This window comes from Arabidopsis lyrata (assembly GCF_000004255.2).
Source record: "Arabidopsis lyrata subsp. lyrata unplaced genomic scaffold ARALYscaffold_1, whole genome shotgun sequence".
In the NCBI taxonomy this organism is placed as follows: domain Eukaryota; kingdom Viridiplantae; phylum Streptophyta; class Magnoliopsida; order Brassicales; family Brassicaceae; genus Arabidopsis; species Arabidopsis lyrata.
In genome coordinates, this window is record NW_003302555.1 from 776,679 (window position 1) to 798,416 (window position 21,738).

General features: G+C 35.3%; 5 protein-coding genes and 1 long non-coding RNA gene across 8 annotated transcripts; 2 read left to right on the forward strand and 4 right to left on the reverse strand.

Moving 5' to 3' along the window:
* Window positions 1-424: 424 nt before the first annotated feature.
* LOC9325488 (E3 ubiquitin-protein ligase BAH1) lies at window positions 425-2,600 on the forward strand. The gene is made up of 6 exons (XM_021012586.1): window positions 425-950; window positions 1,056-1,303; window positions 1,396-1,671; window positions 1,928-2,065; window positions 2,154-2,212; window positions 2,316-2,600. The coding sequence occupies exons 1-6, from the start codon at window positions 773-775 to the stop codon at window positions 2,419-2,421; spliced, it is 1,005 nt and encodes a 334-aa protein (XP_020868245.1). The 5' UTR covers window positions 425-772; the 3' UTR covers window positions 2,422-2,600.
* Window positions 2,567-3,852, reverse strand: LOC9325489 (nucleolar protein 16). Its single transcript, XM_021012588.1, has 3 exons — window positions 3,416-3,852; window positions 2,901-3,022; window positions 2,567-2,819 (listed from the first exon to the last, which is right to left on the reverse strand). The coding sequence occupies exons 1-3, from the start codon at window positions 3,759-3,761 to the stop codon at window positions 2,706-2,708; spliced, it is 582 nt and encodes a 193-aa protein (XP_020868247.1). The 5' UTR covers window positions 3,762-3,852; the 3' UTR covers window positions 2,567-2,705.
* A 356-nt stretch (window positions 3,853-4,208) lies between these two features.
* Window positions 4,209-6,081, reverse strand: LOC9328193 (uncharacterized protein OsI_027940). Its single transcript, XM_021012587.1, has 6 exons — window positions 5,934-6,081; window positions 5,382-5,568; window positions 5,130-5,286; window positions 4,963-5,018; window positions 4,713-4,872; window positions 4,209-4,576 (listed from the first exon to the last, which is right to left on the reverse strand). The coding sequence occupies exons 1-6, from the start codon at window positions 5,936-5,938 to the stop codon at window positions 4,470-4,472; spliced, it is 672 nt and encodes a 223-aa protein (XP_020868246.1). The 5' UTR covers window positions 5,939-6,081; the 3' UTR covers window positions 4,209-4,469.
* A 1,591-nt stretch (window positions 6,082-7,672) lies between these two features.
* LOC9328194 (thiamine pyrophosphokinase 1) lies at window positions 7,673-9,429 on the reverse strand. 3 transcript variants are annotated; one of them, XM_021014766.1, is made up of 6 exons: window positions 9,163-9,351; window positions 8,963-9,064; window positions 8,622-8,694; window positions 8,430-8,531; window positions 8,093-8,342; window positions 7,673-7,992 (listed from the first exon to the last, which is right to left on the reverse strand). In XM_021014766.1, the coding sequence occupies exons 3-6, from the start codon at window positions 8,664-8,666 to the stop codon at window positions 7,847-7,849; spliced, it is 543 nt and encodes a 180-aa protein (XP_020870425.1). In that variant the 5' UTR covers window positions 8,667-8,694; window positions 8,963-9,064; window positions 9,163-9,351; the 3' UTR covers window positions 7,673-7,846. The 3 variants fall into 3 exon arrangements, with proteins under 3 accessions (XP_020870425.1, XP_020870423.1, XP_020870424.1); XM_021014765.1 differs by having other exon boundaries at window positions 7,674-7,992; window positions 8,963-9,059; window positions 9,163-9,429; XM_021014764.1 differs by having other exon boundaries at window positions 8,430-8,694; window positions 8,963-9,059; window positions 9,163-9,388.
* Window positions 9,430-10,234: 805 nt separating this feature from the next.
* Window positions 10,235-12,755, forward strand: LOC9325490. Its single transcript, XR_002329248.1, has 4 exons — window positions 10,235-10,388; window positions 10,480-10,759; window positions 10,877-10,941; window positions 12,694-12,755. It is a non-coding gene; the product is annotated as an uncharacterized LOC9325490 (long non-coding RNA).
* Window positions 12,756-12,829: 74 nt separating this feature from the next.
* On the reverse strand, window positions 12,830-19,800 carry LOC9325491. Its single transcript, XM_021011668.1, has 27 exons — window positions 19,632-19,800; window positions 19,249-19,468; window positions 19,080-19,171; window positions 18,635-18,748; window positions 18,410-18,556; window positions 17,608-18,266; window positions 17,364-17,488; window positions 17,179-17,270; window positions 16,734-16,962; window positions 16,567-16,639; window positions 16,308-16,456; window positions 16,162-16,232; window positions 15,901-16,074; window positions 15,723-15,794; window positions 15,462-15,566; window positions 15,291-15,380; window positions 15,118-15,193; window positions 14,935-15,031; window positions 14,772-14,841; window positions 14,511-14,690; window positions 14,298-14,420; window positions 14,136-14,219; window positions 13,833-14,017; window positions 13,618-13,756; window positions 13,475-13,534; window positions 13,288-13,392; window positions 12,830-13,203 (listed from the first exon to the last, which is right to left on the reverse strand). The coding sequence occupies exons 1-27, from the start codon at window positions 19,716-19,718 to the stop codon at window positions 13,090-13,092; spliced, it is 3,732 nt and encodes a 1,243-aa protein (XP_020867327.1). The 5' UTR covers window positions 19,719-19,800; the 3' UTR covers window positions 12,830-13,089.
* Window positions 19,801-21,738: the final 1,938 nt, after the last annotated feature.

The window sequence follows — 21,738 nt, forward strand, 5'->3', positions numbered from 1 at the left end:
ATGAAAAGATCACAGATTTCTATAAATAATGAGTTTTTCAGTTTTTATACCTAAATACCCAATATATACAAGAAGACACCCATTTTAGTGGTAAAATTTTTTATCTAAACGACATGACAAATATTCTAGCAAATTATAACCATTATTGAATGGTAAAATATCTCTCCCATCTTTTTTCTCTAACAAAAAAAAAGTTAAAAATACACACGTATATATTATACAGGTTTTATATAGTTTACGCTGATAAATCTAAGACTTTCGCATCCACGCGGCATAAAGAAATAGATCGACTGTGATACTGATATGCAACAAATCACAAATGTGTGCATTAATTAAAAACCCCAAATCTTATAATCTATTCGTAACAATACAAAAACAACAAGTCATTAAAATTGAAATTCACCTTTTAACGAAGATACGTTCCCAATAAATACGTTTTGACTTTTTTTTTTGCTCAAATTATTTATTTTCACAACTTGTTTTTTCCGCCGACTTCGCCAGTCTTCTTCACCTTCATTTATTCATAAATACGTCTCTGTTCTGTTTTTGTTTTTGTTTTGTTTTGTTTTGTTTTCATACTTAAATAATAAAGCCAACACGAGACGCAAGAGAGACAGAGAAGAAGAAGAGATAAGAGAAATAAATTTTAGAACTTTTATTTGTTTTCTTGATCAAAATCCTTTTTTGTTCGAGGGCTGAATTTGTTTGTTGATGGTCATCTAAGTTTATAAATTTTATTGAGTGATTTTGCGTTGTGAAATCGAGAAAAAAAATGAAGTTTTGCAAGAAGTATGAAGAGTACATGCAAGGACAGAAGGAGAAGAAGAATCTTCCTGGTGTTGGCTTTAAGAAGCTGAAGAAGATTCTCAAGAGATGCAGAAGAAATCATCTTCCTTCTAGAATGTCTTTTACTGAAACAATCAACCACAACTGTTCTCGTGAATGCCCAGGTACTGTTCGACATAATTCCCCTTTGAATGAATGAATCATCCCCTGGCCCCTGCTTTCTCCTTTTGGTTTTGAGACTTCAATCTTGTTGGAAATTGATTTTGCAGTTTGTGATGGAACTTTTTTCCCGGAGCTTCTCAAGGAAATGGAAGATGTTGTTGGATGGTTTAACGAGAATGCTCAGAAGCTTCTTGAGCTGCATTTAGCTTCTGGTTTCACAAAGTGTCTAACTTGGCTCAGAGGCAATAGTCGGAAAAAGGACCATCTTGGTTTGATCCAAGAGGGCAAAGACTTGGTTAATTACGCTCTCATCAATGCCGTCGCCATTCGAAAAATCCTCAAGAAATATGACAAGGTTGATAATAATCTACTATTTTAAGATCCAAAGGCTCATGGTCTTTTTGATCACTTCTTATTCAATATGTTTTTAACATCTTTGTCTTGCAGATTCATGAGTCTAGGCAAGGCCAAGCGTTTAAGACTCAGGTCCAGAAAATGCGAATCGAAATCCTTCAGTCACCATGGCTCTGCGAGCTTATGGCGTTTCACATCAATCTGAAAGAATCTGAGAAGGAATCTGGAGCTACTGTGGCTTCTCCTCCTCCTGTTCATGCATTGTTCGATGGTTGCGCTTTGACTTTCGACGATGGGAAGCCTTTACTTTCCTGCGAGCTCTCTGATTCCGTCAAAGTTGACATTGACTTGACTTGTTCAATATGCCTGGTAAGAAACTTTAAAAGAATCTCAATGTCAAAAAACTGTTAGTTGACTTATTGGTAATCTGAAATATAGAAGACAGTATCAACCTATAGGGATAGAGTCTTAACTTTGTCGTGTCAAGGTGCTGTTCCACTCTCATCTTGCAGATTCCACTTCAAAGACCAAGTCCTTTTTAGCATCTGATTGAAAGAATGTTTTTAAATGTAATGCTATGAATAAGTCTTTAACTTACGGGTTACAATTGATTGGCGAAAAACAGGACACGGTGTTTGATCCGATATCTCTAACCTGCGGTCACATATATTGCTACATGTGTGCTTGCTCTGCTGCATCAGTAAACGTAGTTGATGGCTTGAAAACCGCAGAAGCAACTGAAAAATGCCCGCTTTGCCGTGAGGTTAGACACATTCTCCACTGCTAATTACGACTTAAAAAATCTTCTAGTCTTCCTTGTTTCATGCTCTTTTTGCCCATTTTGATATCAGGATGGGGTTTATAAAGGTGCTGTTCACTTGGATGAGCTCAATATCTTACTTAAGCGAAGGTAAACGCATATAAAATACAACTTATCTTCTTATAGTATTTTAAAACCTGTCTCTAAAAGGAGGAGGACTAACTTACAATTTCCAAAACCTGCAATAATGCAGCTGCAGAGACTATTGGGAAGAAAGGCGTAAAACAGAGAGAGCAGAAAGGTTACAACAAGCAAAGGAATATTGGGATTACCAATGCCGAAGCTTCACTGGAATATGATATAGCTTGATTTGTGGCTTCTCAAGTGAGATTCTTGATTTTGATAATAAGATGGTAAAAATAATCTTGATTTTGATTTGCTTTCCTCTGTGAGTGTGTTTTCTTGAACAGAGAGTGATGATTTGTTTGTGATCACTGATAACTCTTAAGCATTCAATATGATTTATAAGTTTTGCATATGCTAAAAGAGGCTGGCTTCTCAATAGAAACTTCATAACCATTGTAGTGTTGTTGCAAGTTTATAACAAAATTGAACACAAGATACAAAGATCTCATCATCAACATCATGGAACTAAAATCGGGTTCTTGTCTTTGTAAATCTGATATCTTGTGCATAGCTTTCGAAGTGTTGCAACCGTATGCTGCATTGAGTTTAGCTTTCTGTCACGGTACATGCCCTGTTCAAACAAAAACATGTTAGAAAAAGTATATCATCACACAAGCAAAAAGAGTAGAATCAGTAGGATTATAGATCTAACCTCAATGTCATCGCCATATTTCTCCACCAAACGTCTTATACGTGTGCGTTGCATAGTGGTAAGCGGCTGTAAAGGAGCACTCTTTCCATCTTTTCTCTGCTTCCCCAATGCTGTCTTAAGATCTACACATCTCACAACAAAGCATTTGAACAATTAGTTACCACAAAAAAGAAACTTACATCAACTAAGTAAATTGCTTTAACCAGATAGAAGAGATGAAGGAGTAAAGAATCTGAAGCTAATGAAGCTGACTCTTGATTAAGCTTGTGTAGTTTTCATCAATGTCATCAACATATATCCATGATTATAGTGAACTTGTCTCTAAAGTTGTAAACTTTACACAAGCATTTTAAGGATAATGATGCAGAATAATCCATGGATGATAAACTAGTAAGAAAAATTCCACTCCAAACCCTAATTTCTCCAGTTTCGTCAATACCAACTCGAAAAGGAATCAATAAGACTAATCCAGGTTGAATCTAGAATCGAATCAAAGGCAGAGGAGAAAAACGTACCGTCTTCCTCAAGTTCGCTTCCGGAATCGATGGGCTCGAACTCCTTAGCAATAGGATCATCAGTGGGTGGCTCTACAGGTGGAGGAACGTTGAGGGAATCATCCTGAATCATATGGTCGGTGCGAGATCGGATACCAAGCAAATTAGGGTTAGAGAGGACGCCAAAGGATTTGTAGTTCTGGATAACGCTAGCTTGATCGTCCCATTCAGGGACATCGTCGGCCATGAGAGCGCGGAGCTTGGGAGGGAAATTGAAAGCTGGTTTAAAGATATTAGGGTTCTTCTTAGGAAGAGCAACGCGAACTTTCGCCCTAGAGTTCCTGTACTTTCTTCTCGACCTCGCCATCTCTCTCTCTCTCTCTCTGCCTCTCACTGAATTTTTTTTTTTGCGATGTAGAAGAAAAAGCAGAAAGATGATGTTCGCGGCGGAAAGGGTTTAACTAAACTACAAGGGTTTACAAGGTTCTTCTGTAAAACGACGTCGTTTGTAGTTTAACTCTATGAAGTTTTAAACCGGTCGTGATGAAATTCGCCAGTAGATATTTGATTGGTTCAGTGGATCTTTTATAATTTTGACAAGTAAATTTGTTGCTAAAGCAAATTCTAAACAAAAGATTTCATTTTTACAAAAGCCGTATTAAATACACATATGTATAGGAAAAAAAAGGGCGCATTGTACTATAATTTTTTTTTTTTTAACATTCTTGTAAGAAGACCATTTTCCCAAAATGACCACTGTCTAGGTAACTTCCGGTCCATAAACTCCGGTTTTGTGCGATCGTATACAAATAAGTTTTATGGAGATCAACAAACTTAAAGAGCTTCTTCTCACAAACTCTAAGCCCACTACAAGTCTACAACCAACCAAAAATATTGCAGGTTCAAGAACAACATTTCAAATTGATAAAAATAGAAAAGACATAAGAACCGATCGTGAACTCAACAATTAAATAAGCAGAGGGAAAGATTTAAAAGAGCAAACCATTCAGCAGTATTCATTAACGCATAAAGACTTTATCGGTTAGTCATACCATACGGTTTATGGACAATGTCTTCATTTGTCACTCTTCACAGGTGTTGGCTCTTCGGTTTTCGCCTCTTCTGTCGCAGGAGCAGGAGCTTGTGTTTCCTCCTTTTTCTCTCCAGACTTGGCTTCTTCTCCTGCAAATACAAAATCATTTGGTTGCTAAGTGTACTAAATGATGGATTAGAGGGTGTAACACCGCGAAACCAAATCATTGCATCAAAAATGATCTGATCAAACTTAAACAAGAAAAGGTTTTGAAAAAGATCTCACCTTCATCATCACTATCATCAAATTCATCCATACCACCCATTCCGCCAAGGCCGCCCATTCCACCAAGCCCTTGAAGCCCTTCGAGACCTTCCATACCGCCCATACCTCCCATACCGCCCATACCTCCCATTCCACCCATACCGCCCATTCCACCAAAGTTCTACAAGAAGCAAGAAACATGAAGTTTTTCTCAAAACTTACAAGTAAAGGAAGCAGAAGATAATTAGCACTTGTAAGCTAAAAAGCATACCGAGAAATCCATTCCGCCCATCCCACCCATTCCACCCATATCCATATCTCCAGGACCTATACCAGAAAAAGAAAAGAAGAAGAAACCAAAATTTAACACTGCCTACAAATTTATGTAAGTGCAGAAAATGAAGTTGAATAGATATATATGGTCCAGAAGGTGCTAACCAGTGGGTGTATCTTCGTCCTCATCGACCCACTTGTCCCAATCAACTTTAACATAGTGAGGAGGTTTGCCTCCACGCAATAGCTTATTCCACCATTTTGGTTCTGCTTTCTCCAAGATGCAGACTATGCTTCTTAATCCAATGTTTATTTTGCTTTCCTAAATCGAAAAAAACGAGAGAATTAGAACCTGATAGTAGGCAACACACACAAACAGCAAAAGGAAAAAGAGGAGACAAAGTCTCATAATCTTACCTCTACATTAACCTTGTCATTAAGTTCAAGCTTAAGCTCATAAAGCTGGTTATCAGGTCCAGCTTTGGCAGAGAAACTAAAGATTCCCTCTGGATCAAGTTTAACATCTGCATCCTTAGCATCAGCCAATTGCACGGTTAAATAAACTATATCGGCTCTCTCAGCCCACTTCACTTCTGGATGATGACTGTAAAATTCACATCAAAACAATCTAATTGAGTGCTAACAACCTTGTAAAACGATAACCCTAAGCAAATGCATTAATTCCAATAACTATGCATGAAGGTTAATGAAAAACCGCAACTTTAAACCTCTACAAGCACAGATCCCAAAACCCTAAGTCTAAAGACTCCATAGGTTTTAAGGAGTGAACCAAATTTCATCGAAGCCACATTTATAAACGCAAAGAATTTACCGAACAGACACCATAAACCCTAGGATTGAATCTAAAATCCCCCAAATGTTTTATTGTTCCCATTTTACAGGAACCTAAGAGCAAGTGTGTCCCCAAATCTATCGACAATACAAATGACGCCGACTTTTTGAGTTTACCTCATAATTAATTTACTGGAAGCAGAACTGAACTCGTGTAACCCTAAAGAGACAGAACAACAACGATGACGTCGCAAAGATTTTCTTTTGATCGAGCAGAGTCTCTCAACTAGTTTCTTCAGATAGACTATGTTATAGAACGTCGAGTGGTTATCGTCTACCTGCTAGTGTATAGGTGTTAGGTGAATCATATAGAATCTAACGGCTGAGAGCTTCGTTAGTGTTCAGGATTTGAGGTTTATTTTGGACAGGAAAAGCTGAAAATTGAAATAGCCAATAGCCTTTTACTTTTTTGAAACACGGAACTACTTTTTTTTGGCCCAAATTCGAATTCTATACTTAACCAAACATATAATTTTCGTATCACATATATGAATCCTATTTGTCCTTTTTTAAAGCATCAAGCATGTACAAGTTTTTTAAAAAACATGTGTATAGTTCACTTTCATCGACAAGATTTATAAATTTAATAATTACGTAATATAAGTGTTAATACTAATCTATATTTAGATTCAGTTTTTCATGTTGGTAACAAATGTTCTTCTCATACTAAAATCGATAAAACAGAATCGAAACCGACCAAAAGACAGACTATATGTACATAGTACACACCCTTAATTCCAAATTATAGACATTGATATTTACATATAAGCCCTCAAAGTATTTTCTTTTCTTAACGTAGGCCACGAATAACGCAAACATCCAAAACCCACACACAAATTTGTAAACTTTAAAAATCAATTAATCTTATACTCCCTCTGTTTCACAAAGAGTGTCATTTCAGCATTTTTCACATAAATTAAGAAAAGTAAACAAATTTCATTTCTACTCCTTAGTAATACACTAAATAATACCCTCTCTCTAATTAATAAGTTAAAATAGTGAGGTTAAAAAAGAAAATTAGTCTTTAAAACTGCATTGAAAACACAAAACGACACTCTTTGTGAAATGAAATTAAAACCTTAAAACGACACTCTTTGTGAAATGGAGGGAGTACTTAACATGGAAGTCCGAATCATTCATTGTTCAACTTTTGATGATTTTTGTTGAACTTGTATATGCATTAAAAAGTGATTGCACCGCTCATGGAAGTTGGAACAAGTGCACAAACTATGGAAAGGAGACAGAAAATCAACTTTATGTTTAAAAAGATAGAACACTTTATTTATGTATGGGTCGTAGACCGACCATAATTAACTTTCCGATAGATAGATAGCATGAACTGTGTTCATTCACATGTTGGACGGTAGAGGAGATATGAGATCAAACATATCATTCATTTTTAGGATTAGAAGTAGACAAAATCTGACATACTTTTAACATATCTCTCACATATGTTACTTGTGCAGATTTTGGTTGGTACTTGTGCAGACCCATGGTAGCTTCTCATTTGAGAAAGAGATGTACGTCATGCTAATGTGTAACAACCCATTATATCTCAATTTGGTTTTGTTTCATTCTTTTATCACTTTTCCAATTCTGTTTAGACTACAATTGTTCCTTTTAAATCTTTTTTTTTTAATGTTTATATTTGCTTTTTCTCTTCATATTAATGTTTCTGTAACATGTAATCGCAATCACAAATACAAAGTGTGTTTTTCTTTTAAAGCAATCATATGCCCTATCGTAGTCATTCACCTTTTGAATTTTGTCTGTTCTCATATACGGCACAAGTAGATTCCAATATCTAACCAACATCCAATCACAATTTTGAGTTAAATCAAAGAAGCCTCACATAAAAATGACAAAACCAAAGAAATAATAATCTTATGTATAACGACAGTAATGGTACAGGTAACAGGTATCATTGCTGGTACAGTGAAAACAAATCAACACAATAATGTTGAAGTAATTCGACGCGTCAGGAATATAATAGTGGCGTATAAAACTAAAATGTGTTTTTGTTACCGCGCCTAAGGTGTATGGTCTTCTATGGAAAGTCCTGTTTTCTTGATGGATATAGTCCAGAGAAGATCCGAATCCGATTCGACTGTGATTTTCTCTTCTTTAACCAAGTTTGATGTACTTATCAACCCACCAAATCTCATCTCAGTGTTGGCTTTAAGACGATTATAAAAAAAAAAACAGATATAAAGTATAGTTAGATCGATCTGATGATGCTGATAATGATAATGATGATGATGCAAAATGTTACTTACCGAGATCCCATTTAAGCCCTGAGGTTGTGGTTTTAGCAGATGGAGTTCCAATGGGTATGAGTCCACAGTGAGGTCCTTCAAGAGAAGACTGAATATGTATTTCATGTCGATGACTCTTTGGAAGGAGTTGGATGAGGCAATCATCAGATAAAAGGACTATCCTTGTATCTGGATATCGATATAAGACATTGATATTACCGGCTTCATGATCAAATCTTCCACCAAGTGCTCCAGTGGCAAGAATATGGAGCTGACAGAAGAAACATAGAAAAAATAAGGCGAAAACGTTGCAGAGAAACAAAGGCAGAGAGCATTCTTAATAAATAAAAAAACTTACTCTGGAACTCTCTTGATTCAAAGTAGAGTCACGGATATACAAAATGCATTTATCAAGATCAGTGGTATCTTGATCTTGAGATTCATCTATAACTTTAGTTCCCTGGAGAGAAAAAAACAGAGAAAGCATGTTCGATCTAACAAAGACACCACACACAATGATTCTAAAAATGTAATCACACAAAGAGCTTACCAAGTTAACATAAAAGTCGAGGACGTCACGCCGAATAGAATCCATATCTCCCTTGATAACATCCGGCTTATACCTAAAATACAAGATTTTCCAGATTCAAGTTCTTCTTCATGAAACCTTTGTCTATGTAATATACATCAAATCTATCAAATCATAAAGATAAGAAGAAGGTGAATCTATGAACTCATACAAAACAATCTCCAGCTCAAATTTAGGCTAATTATTCCAATAAACCATCACTAGGAACAACAAATTGAATAATAATCTCCAAATTCCGAAGAAAGAGTATCAGATTTCAAGGAATGAGAGAGAGAGAGAGAGAGAGAGAGAGAGAGAGAGACCTGTTTCGAATGGCCAAAGCGTCTTCATGAGGGAAGAAGAGAGGTAATTCGTCGTAGATGCGATTAGCGCCTCCATCAGCACAGAGACGAAGTTTTGCTGTTCTACACAGAAATTCGAAACCAAATAAATAAACCTAAAACCCAAAAAATCACAGAGTCATATATTCTGAAGAATAGAGCGATTCATCATTCATCAGTACCATGTTCCCAGAGAAGAGGAGCGAATCGTGGTAAACTCTGGTTAAGAACAATGAGAGCGTATCTCGTCCCTGTAGTATCGTCGACGGGATTCGAAGGGAGGAGAAAGCTTGAAGAGTGAAGCATAACATCCATGGCAGACATCGGAGAGAAGAAGATGAAGAAGGAATTGTTTCTGATAACCTTTTTATTTATGTATTATTCATTCAATCACTCTGCTGGTTGCTGCAAAATTAAATATAGACAGTACCTCACCGAAACGACCAAACGTTGACTTTTCAGACAAGGCCACGTCTCCATCTTATTAAACTAGAAAAACGTGACTTTTTCCAACCACGAAAAGGTGTCTTCTTTTTTTAACCCATAGTTCTTTTGTTGTTATTATTTTAAAAAATAAATCAGGTAGAGATATTTTGCTTGCAATTAAGGGAAAAAAAAAATAGAATTATATGGGGGAGAAGAGATCAACCAAATCAAATTCGATAAGAAACCCTCAAATCTCAAACAGAGGTTTCTCGCATTGACTCATCAATTCGCCAACGAAACAGATGACGTCATCACTCCAAACGACGTCGTATCGATTTCCTTTTATTTTTCGTGACAAAACTCACGACTTCACCGTGACATCTTCAATAGCGACGAAACTCTTCTTCGCCGAATTGATTATCTCTTGTTCGTTCGTGACTATTATTATTAGCAGCCATTATTTGGTTAATGACAAACTTTGGGCGTTGGGTGGGCTATTTTCATTGTGGACCCAAATTGGGTTATTGTTCTTGTGGGTTTCGTTATACAGCCCTTTTCATTTATGTTTAGTGGGTCTAAAGCCCAACAACCACTACAGTCGGCTCGGCTTATTGTAATTTAATGCAAAAGCAAATTTTCAACAAAAAAAAAAAAACATAACATTTCCTTTTCTTCTTTGTTCAAAAAAAAAAAAAAAAAAAAAAAAAAACATTTCCTTTTCTTTTTGGTTATTTTCCATTTTTATTTTTATTATTGATCCGAGTGATTTACTTTTTCTGATATAACATGTGTAAAGGAAATTTCCTTTTTTTTTCCGAGACAACGACGGAACACCTGTTTATAAATATAAACATAATCTCTTATTATTTCTTCTAGAGAAATCAAAATTATATCATGAGAGAGAGAACGTTGCAATGGCGATGAGAACAAGCTATATCTTTTCGTGTTGTTCTTCTGAATCTGGTTGAGTTTTACTGAGTCGGTACGTCTGCTCCGAAACTATTTTGGTGTGAGTTTCGTTGCTTGTTTAATCTGGGATTTTGATAGGGTTTGTTTTGTATTCTGTGAAACAGGTGACTATTTACCGTCGATTGTTAATTTGAAGGATGAAGAAGATTCAGAAAAAGAATGTCGTCGGCGTTTGATTACAGTGATGGTCTTTTGTTTCTATCACCGGATCGGAGAGGCAGCAGCAAGGCTCAATCGTCGATTAGGTCACAGCCGAGTAACACCTTATCAATGAGCAAAACCATTCAACAGCATAATTTTGGCTCACTCTCTTGGCATAATTAGGGATGATGCTGTTATGACTCAACAATAACACCAATCTCATAATCCTCTCTTTCTTGACCTGTAAGTAATCTCCAAAATCCTCTCTGCTTTTCTTTATTTTCATCTCTTTCTAACTTTATTTATTATTTATCCCTCTCAACCAATATTGACTCCTTTCTTCGTTATATTCAATTTCAGCCTATTGGAAATTATCGCCTACTAGATTTGTGGACAAACACTATCATCAACACTACTAATTCTCTGTAAGTTATTTCTTCTATTATTCGTTAAAATAAGATAGAAAATGTTTTTGTTTTAAAAATAAAACTAAGTTTTTTTAACACTATTTTTTTTATTTTACAAATTGTTTTTGTTTAAAAACAAAACTAAGTGTTAGATTTAAATAGCTTGAAAACAAGTTGGGCTTAGCATCCCGTCCTTTTTGGTCCGTAAGTCTTGCGGTGTATAAGTTCAACATGTTTTTACGTAATTAAAATTTAACACTTAGTTATGTTTTAAACGGTTTTCAAAAATAATATTTGAAGTATTTTTTTTATTTTACAAAATGTTTTTGTTTAATAACAAAACTAAGTGTTAGATTTAAATAGCTTGAAAACAAGTTGGACTTAGCATCCCGTCCTTTTGGTCCGTAAGTTTTGCGGTGTATAAGTTCAACATGTTTTTACGTAATTAAAATTTAACACTTAGTTATGTTTTAAACGGTTTTTAAAAATAATGTTTTAAGTAAATATTTTTAATTTACAAAATGTTTTTGTTTAAAAACAAAACTAAGTGTTAAATTTAAATAGCTTGAGAACAAGTTGGGCTTAGCATCCCGTCCTTTTGGTCCGTAAGTCTTGCGGTGTATAAGTTCAACATGTTTTCACGTAATTAAGATTTAACACTTAGTTATTTTTAAACGGTTTTCAAAAATAATGTTTTAAGTAAATTGTTTTGATTTTTAACTAAAAGTTTTTGAATTTTACAAAATATTTTTGTTTAAAAACAAAACTAAGTGTTAAATTTAAATAGCTTGAAAACAAGTTGGGTTTAGCATCCCGTCCTTTTGGTCCGTAAGTCTTGCGGTGTATAAGTTCAACATGTTTTCACGTAATTAAGATTTAACACTTAGTTATGTTTTAAACGGTTTTCAAAAATAATGTTTTAAGTAAATTGTTTTGATTTTTAACTAAAAGTTTTTGAATTTTACAAAATATTTTTGTTTAAAAACAAAACTAAATGTTAAATTTAAATAGCTTGAAAACACGTTGGGCTTAGCATCCCATCCTTTTGGTCCGTAAGTCTTGAGGTGTCATAAGTTCAACATGTTTTCATGTAATTAAAATTTAACACTTAGTTATGTTTTAAACGGTTTTCAAAAATAATTTTTGAAGTAAATTGTTTTGATATATAACTAATAGTGTTTGAATTTTACAAAAAAAAAATTGTAATTAAGTTTTAAATTTAAATATGTTGAAAATAAACCAGACTTAGCATCCCGTCTTTTTGGTCCGTAAGTCTAGTGCTGTTATAAGTTCAACATGTTTCACGTAAATTATATTTAACACTTGATTAAGTTTTAAGGTTTTTCACAAATAATGTTTTAACTAAACAAATTTGATTTTACAAACTCTTTTAAGAAAAAAAAATTAAGTATTAAATTTAAATATGTCGAAATCAAACTAGATTTAGCATTTTAGTCCGTAAGCTTAGTGTCATAAATTTAACACTTCGTAAAGTTTTAAATTTTTTCAAAAACGTTTTATATTTGGAATGCCACATTCCGGAATGTGGTAGATTCAGTCAAATTTCCTTATATTAAACTATTTTGATTTTTATATTTAACGCTTTTTTAATTTTTTTTTCAAATAGTATGTTAAGTAAACCGTTTTGATATTTTAACTAAAGATTTTTTAATCATACAAAATGCTTTCAATTGTAAAAGACTTAAGTATTACAAAATATTTATGTTAAAACATAATATATTCCGTGATAATGTGGACTTCTGGTTTCAGATTCCCTCTGGCTGTTTCTCTCAACCTATCAACCATTACCACTAAAGCAAACTTGTATAGTTGAAGACATTTTAACTAAGAGTAAAAAAATAATGAATTTCATCACAAAAAATAAGAAATTATATAAAATTAGGAGTAAAAATATCTAAACTCTATATACATTACATATAGATAACATATTACATCAATCAAGCATGTAAACAGATTGTATATCTGATGTTTATGAGTTTTTTTTTGGAGAAAGAAAGAAAAGAATTGAGGCAGCTCCGAAGAAAACATTTTTAGACAATTCAAGAGGACTCTCTTCTCTCTCTATCTCTCTGTACAATATATAAATTAAAGAGAGATTTAAATATATATTGATAAACTAGAAAACACAACCTCTCTGTTTTCTCTTTACATGAAGTAGCTCAGTGATGTCTTCTTCCTCGAGCCTCCTTCTCCGTAGAGCTCGTTCCATTGCTGGAGCTCATTCATGTTCGATGAATCAGACGACACACTCGCACATACCTTACAGCAATAACAAAACATTCCATTAAATCCCAAAACTAGACCAAATGGTGAAACTAATTTGTATGTTACAGTTTCTCAAACCTGATCATGTGCGGCCTTGAAATCATTCATGTTCAAGGGTCTAATGTCTCTACTGCTATATAATTGTGGCATTGGTCGGCTTTCGGATTGAGCCACACTTCTCTCCTGCGAGTCAGCAATAGCATGGTTTCAAATACGGAAACCACAAATCATAACCATTATTATGATTTTTAAAACAGAGCCAAACCTTCTTTTCTTTTTCCAGAATCTCTCGGATAGGAAGATGTGCCGCGGTCACGCAAAGATTCTGCAGACCAAACAATTGATTAGAATGTGGATTTTTATAAAACGGATTTTCAGTTTGTGCTTTGGATGGAGGAAATTACAGACCTTTAAGTCACTCCCTGAGTACCCATCTGTCATATTTGCTATTGCTTCTAAATCTACGTCTTCTGCCATCTCTTCTTTCGCCAAAATCACACTCAAGATCTTCGATCTGTTTGCTGAATCCGGCAGATTAACCATCAACCTGCACAGAAGATCTACTCTTAAGCGAAGATGCCAAAGATACAGAAATCAGAGAATAGTTGACAGTTTATCATTACCTTCGGGGAAGCCGTCTAATTACTGCTTCGTCAAGGTCAAATGGTCTGTTGGTAGCAGCCAATACTAAAACTCTTTCTTTATCCTTTGTGCGTAAGCCGTCCCAGTTTATCATGAATTCGTTCTTCATCTTACGCATAGCTTCATGTTCTCCTGGATTCTCACGTCTTCCGAGCATGCTATCAACCTACATAATTTTATTCCCGTTCAAAAGATATTCAGAAGGAAAAAGGAACTGTAATAAAAACAGGTATTCAAAGAAGCTTAAAGCGGAGGAGAGCTGTTCTTAACGTCTAACAACATACCTCATCAACAAAAATGACGCTTGGTGCTATCTTACTTGCTAAAGAGAAAACAGCTTTAACGTACTTCTCTCCCTCACCAAACCACTGCACGAAATCTACAAGTCAAGTCTAATCTCAAAGGAAACATTACAGAGTCAGGTAACCGTTTTAAGTAATCAATACCTTTGAAGTAATGCTGGACATTGATATATTGATGAAGTTTGCACCAGCCTCAGTTGCTACAGCTTTTGCCAACATTGTCTTCCCCGTACCAGGCGGTCCAAACAACAGTATACCCTTTGTAGGCTGCATGAAAAAAACCCGGTTATATTTCAGTTTCCATAGAATATGGAATGAAATAGACATTTGAAAATAAATAAAAAGCAAGAAAGGTACCTTTGTAAGTTGACCTTTGCCAAACAATTCGGGTCTTTGAAGAGGAAGCATCACCAACTCCTTCAAGGTATCTTTCACATTTTCCAAAGCCCCAATATCACTGAAAGAAACACCGATATCACTTGGAGGAATGACGTCTGATAGGAGTTTTTTCTCGAATTCATTCTCAGTAACAACATCCTGAAAATAATATAGCATAGTAATTGTTAAAATCCAGAAGTTAATTGAGAGTCGAAATAGCATAAGATTTCTATATATTACTTTCAGAGATTTCTTTGTGCTCTTGTTTTCGTTTTGAATCCCATGCAACAGCTCCAAGCCATATGTGATGCTGCAACACATGCCAAACGGTTATACGCAAGAAAATATCACACTCGGAATCTGCATGATCTATATTTCAGAATTTCTATTCGAAGAAGCTCACCTTTCTGCCGAGATGATAAGCTTGTCGTCCTTGACTGTAGGTTCTGCGCAGTTCATAAGATGGTGATTGAAAGCAAAGCCAACCACTTTCTCCACACCTATTAATCATACGGTTTTCGGTTAGACAAATAACCAGATGCTCAAGGAAGAAAGAAAGAAAGAAGGAAAAGTTGAAGATGCCCACTATCAGAAGGAAGGGTTTGGTCTTTGATGCACAAGGTTTCAAGGTCAGGGCAGACTAGATGGTTTTTGCTAAGGACCTGCCAAGAACCATTAACAAAGACATAAGGAAACACACACAAAAAGAAAAAGCAGGAATATTTATATAGACATAGGACTTCACTGAAAGATGCTCACCGCACGGATGCTGGTAATATTAGCTTGAGCCTTCAGGATCTCTGTATCACGTTCAAGTTTATCCTTCCAGTCCACCAGCAAAGCTTCATCCTGTTATGTTTTCAGAACAAACGAAAATGAAATAAAAAGAAACAAATGGTAAACAAGAAAAAAAATAGTAAAGGCTTAGACCTCAGGTAACTGGATGGTCACTTTGTTTGGAAATAGCCTAGTGATTTGTTTCACTGATTTAGGCATTTCTTTGTTCCTATCCTGCAGTCTACCACCAAAATTATCCTGCAGATGACATGAAAAATCACTCCTTCACACATTCAAGAGAGATAGGATATAATTTTATGTATATGGGTATATGCTGCATCGTCATTTACAAGTTACAAATTCAGGAAAAAAAGAATATTTGCCTGAAATGGAAATTATTAAAGATTATCATACCGGAAATGCAAGATCCAGTAGTGCTGTCTGGTTGCTGCCAAACTTTGTGAACAAGAAACCTCCAGGGTGGGACTGAAAATGAGATATCAAACAATAAAAAATTAACCATTTTGAGAAGAACGTAAGTCTTTTAAGACAGCTTAAGCATACAAAAAGAGAGATTAAATAGAAATCCTACTTTTTCCTTTCGGCTGTCCAACTGGGTTTGCGAAGCTATGACAACAATATTCTCGGGTAAATTCTCAAGCTTGCTCTTCAAAGTTATATACACATCAGTGTTCCCCGACACAGATTTCTCAATGTCTTTGAGGAACAATATCAATGACCCTCTTTCACTTTCACTAAAAGCCACCTACAATATCATTCAAAGAGATTAAAGGCTTCTGTAGCTACGAGGACAGAGATTTAATATAGGCAACAAAAAGTGGTAAGAAACTACCTCAAAGATTTCATTAATGGCAAGTTTATCAGCATCATCACTGGAAGAACTTTCTAACCGAAGAGAACTCGCTGCACACGAAGAATGTCATTACTACAATTACCTTTTAAACGCAAATGTGTAGTAGATATTAGCACGAAAATTACCAGTACAAAAAAAACCATGGTCTTCTTCGCATAGACCACCAAGATCATTGCCATCTGGTATCGACCTATCAAATCTAACCCCGATTTTTGAAGATCCATTGCCTTCAAATGCAAGGAGTACTTTTCCCTGAAAACCTGTTGCCGGTCCCCTAGAAATAATAGTATGAAAAAAAGAAATAAATTGAGTTTTTCTAACAACAACCTACTTCAGATGAAAACACCTCAAACAAAAGAAGAGAATAAAAACAAAGAACAATACCTAGGTGGAGCTTGGAGAGAAGCAAGAGAAGCAAGAGAAGAAGTTGAAGGGCCTAGAAACCTTACTCGATCACCTAAGAATTACAGAAGTGTTTGTTCAGTAACACAGAAAGCGGCACAACAACGAAAAAAAAAAAAAAAAAAAAAACAAGACATAAGCAACCATACCTGCTTTAAAGGTATAACTTTTAGAGGTTGCAGTTGATACTTCTTGCCTCGGAACAGCCTGAGAGCTCAATGCTGATCCACCTGTTATATCAGCCTCAACACTTGAAATTGGTTTCTTATGCTGCAAAACAGCAGCTTGTGCAGCCTGTACAGCTCGTTTAGCAAGCACAGACAGTCTTTCACGCCTAGAACTTTCTTTGGTAGAATCTGCCTCCTTGGGTGTTGATCCCTGAAGCCATCCAGAAACAGTAGAGAATCAATGCTAGCAGTATTGTGTAAATCCCAAAAACTTGACAGATTGCCAGGACAAATATAGCTTCTAAAGAAACCAATAGTCACAGTGCCAATTTAATACCAATATGCTCACGATTTTAAGATAAGACCATAAAATTTGTTACAAATATGCATCCAATCAAACGCTTAAAAACGAAAAATGGAAGTTTACCCCAGGTAACAAGAGAGAGTCAACAATCATCAATTTGGCCCCAAATTTTTTCGCAAGCGCTTTTGCTAACATTTCCTGATATATCTCAGAACCTTCAAAATATTCCATATGAGAATTTTGTTAGGGAAATGGAAATGAGAAACAAAAGAATCAAAAACAATACTTTTCCAGAGTTTCCCTTATACCAGATGGTCCAGAGAGCAAGATACGGGGGCACGCTGTTGGCAAATCTGATGCATACTTCGCATACTCCCTTCCATACTTCATATGGGCATATGTTGATATCATCAAAACATCCTTAGTTGTGCCACTGTGAGAATTCAGAAAGTTGTTTATCAAACTTGGAACACCACAGTACTGTACGTGTTTTTCATCTTGCCGTAGCAAAGTATAATATAAGTCTCATAGAAAATTATAAGCACGACTGACCTTAAGAAATATGGGAAGTTCTCAAAAGAAACTTCTATGTCCTGAGGTTTGAGTATTCCTCCTCGCAAACTATCCTTATGTGCTTGACGTCTAGTTAACACCGAAGCTGATGGACGTTCATTTTCTTTCAGCATTTCCCTCACTTCCCTTCGTTCTTCCACCAGTATTTTGGAAATGCTACCCGTTAAATCGAATTCAGAAGGATCCCCAAGTAAACTCAAAATTGGTCTAATTTCATAACCAGAACCAGGAATATTTCCACCCTCAGCTTCTTGAAAAGGATCCATTCCATTTCCATCTGCATTCAGGTCATCGTTGGCAGCACAAGAGGTCGAAGCAACAGTTTTCTCCGTTGAAGCAATAGCAGCATGATCATTATGACTATCATCATCGTTCATGTCAACATCCAGAATACAATCATTGCAGCTAGAAGGTAGAACAGGAACCTCTGAATTTTGCTGAATTTTGACACTTTTAGCAGTAGGTGGTAGAAAAGGGACATTATGTAACTTTGATATAGACGCCAATAAAGATGAAGAGTCTCCTGCTCTTGTCTCAACATGAAGCCCTTTCAGAGGGGCACTCTGCGCTTCAAAAATGCTCAATGAAGAAGCTCTATCTGGAGTAGCTAGATTTTCATCTTTAAGAGGCTGAAATATCTGAACACTAGTCAAGGAAAAAATAGGATAAACACTGAATACAGATAATAAGAACCTCATAGATGATATATAATAGAAAAAAAAATATATCATCCCTAATTACGGAATGTGGATAACATTCCAGAGAACTTTTAAAAGGATACATAAGCATGTTTCCCAGGGGTGCTGAAGATAATTTCATCGCCACCTCGTAGATGAACACAAGTACTCCTTTGGTAAATCTTGCCATTGACCTGAACAAGTACTCCATTCCCTATTATCTCCAGTGATGCAACCGATGGACCTCCGTGCTGCAAAAAAACATAATAAGTAAAAGGCTTTGTGTCCCGTAGGGTAGTAGAAGATCAATCAGATGATAGTGTCCATACCTCAGACTGCCTTAATTCACATAGAACATTGGGCATAGAATGATCTCTGATACATAAATCGCATCCTCGCCGTCCAACAGTAAACACAGAGCCTCTCATGACACAATGAGGGTTCTGAAATTGCAAATAAGGACAGTCAGAAACCACAAAAGTAAGTAGAGTCACTGGAAGTTGAAACATCCCTAGATAGACTAGCCAGAAAACTCAGAAAACCGTAGCAAGCTAGAAGCAACCAATGGTCTCCAACTAAAATATGCCGCTAATTCACAATTCTTACTTATCAGCTACTATATCACCAATTACTAACATTTCACCAGCAAGATTCCGAAACGGAAAGCCAGGATCTTTACTAAATTCCCGAATCGCAGACAGCTAAAACCACTAGTAGGCTCAATTTGCTAAACATGCAAGCAACATATAGAGCAGTCACAGCAAATAAACACACCTGAGGATACTGAGAAAGTAGCTTGGCCCAAGGAGCCTTAGCAATCCGCTTCTTGGAGGATTTCGATTTCTCAGCTTCCACCACCACTTCACCTGAACAAGACCAACACGAAACATATGAGAAAAGAGATCATTTTATGTAAGGAAAGGACAAGATGCAACATGCGAACCTGCAGGTGTAGGCGTCACCAAGCCTTCAACTTCTGGATTTGTGTCGGTCTCCATCGCGGGCACAGCGGTGTTATTAACTGGCCTTTCCGCATCATTACTCTGCGGATCAGAAGTTCTTAGTTCTTGCTCTCCAGATTCCGATCCAGGATCCGAAACCGGTCCTTGATTTTCAATCGGCACCTCACTCGCCGACGAAGATGCTGCCGGTTCCGCAGCCCGCTAAACCAAAACAAACTCAAAATCAACACGAAATTCCAAAAGCCCAGATTCAAATCCAGGAGAATAAGAATTGATTAAACTCCTTCCTAATCCTCTCTCAAATCGAAATCCAGAATTAAGCAGAGAAGAGATTTGAAGCAGCAACGTTGGTGTCGATATTAACCTTGGATCGTTTGGTAAGGCGTGAGGATGAACTTGTTTCAGCTGAAAAACGCTTGGAAGCAGAAGAGCTACGTCTGGTCTCAACCATACTTCTCTTACTTCTTCTTCAACGCCGCCGCTTGATCCAAAGAAGAGACGCTTCCAGAGAGAGATAAAAGAGAAGAGAGATTTTCACTGCAAATAAATAAATAATTAAAATATTCAGAGAACTGCAACTTCTTCTTATAAAAAAGTTCGTATCTGGACTTTTTTATTAATATTTTACATTTTCCGTTTTTTGTCATATTTCTAAAAAGGAAATTAACAATTCTCTCATTTTTTTTACTTTAAGAAAGTATTTTATTTTCACTCTCCTAGTAAATTAATTAATTACAAAATCAGGTCCACTTGAGCTTTTGACCGAAGAGACGCATTTTATATTTTTGAGGGAATTGAAGAAGTAGATTCTCCTCTTCACTTTATTTGTACAGATTCAAAACCAAAACATCCAACGGTCAATATATAAAAAGGACCATTTACATATAGACCGGAAACATTAGAATATTCTCTGTATGCTACTTGTTGTTATTGTGGCTGATATTGTATATTTTTAATCGTTAATGTTTGGGTTTACATGTTGACAACTTGACATGCGTTTTATTGCTTTTGAAGTAACATTCTTACAGCTAATTTATACGCATTTTTTAACTAACCTGGTATGTTTTACTAGATTAAAATATCATGTTTTGGTCATCACAAATATGGTGTTACTGTTACAGATGAATTTCAAACCTAAAAATAAGGTCAACTGTGGTAATAATTATGGGGTAACTACCAAACTCGGTAGCAGTTAGGAACGAACCGAATGTTGTATTAAGCACGTGTATCGATCCCGCCATTATGTGAGCAGTAAGTTTGTTTACTGTGCAAGTAGACAATTAATAGTGAAATGGGTAATTGGTAAAAGCCCATTAGTGTAGTCTGCCTTTAAGACCCAGCCCATTAGGTTCACATCCATCACTTATATTGAAACAGGGAAAAAGAAAAAGACTAGACAAATCAATGGTGAAATGGAAAAGGTATTAGAAAATTTTGTGGCCAAATCATTTTTGGGATAAGAATCAACAAAAGAAGAAGATGTTTTTATTGTTTATAAAAATAGAAACTCAATCCTGAGTATTATTATCTTCTCTAGCTTCTTTTTTTTTTTAGATATTTGGGAATAGAATAGGGAGAAGATTTAAAAAAAAAAAAAAAAAAAACCATCTTGACTCATGTTCTTTCTTTTCTAGCGTAAGCAAACATGTTCAAAAACTTTGCCATAATTAATTTTTTTTTTATTTTTTTTTTTTTAAGTTTGACAAAAAAAAATAAAAAATAAAAAATAAATAAAAATAATTATTTTTTAACAAAAGAAAAAAAAATCCATTATTATGGATCACGATAGAAAATTATGGATCTTCTACCTATATTATTGTTGTTCAAAAAAAAAAAACCATCTTGACTCATGTTCTTTCTTTTCTAGCGTAAGCAAACATGTTCCAAAACTTTGCCATAATTTTTTTTTGACAAAAAAAAAATATATATATATATATATATATTTTTTAACAAAAGAAAAAAAAAATCCATTATTATGGATCACGATAGAAAATTATGGATCTTCTACCTATATTATTGTTGTTCAAAAGAAAAAAAAAACTTATTTGTACCTCTTCTTTTTTTCAACGATGGAACGGTTTAACTATAAAATTATAACATGAAAATGGTTTATTAAATTGATGTTGTCAAGCTGATCAGCGACATGTTTTATTGGGACAAACCTCTAGTGATTAGACAAGAACCAAAATGCTGATTTGTTTTTAATTATGTATGCATGTTTCACTCTTTTCGTTATAATTTCAGTATGTTTTATACTTTTATTTTGTAGTATTCCCTTTTAGGTTTCCAAGAGTCCATCCATAGTGGATTTCAAAATTAACCATCCGGTATGGTTCAATTCGACCAATATATATATATATATATATATATATAATACTATTCATTTAAAAACAAATTAATTCGCCAACATGTCCTATCCGTTCCCGTAAACGCGTAGAGAGTTTGATAGTTGGTAAGGGTTAGGTTGAGAG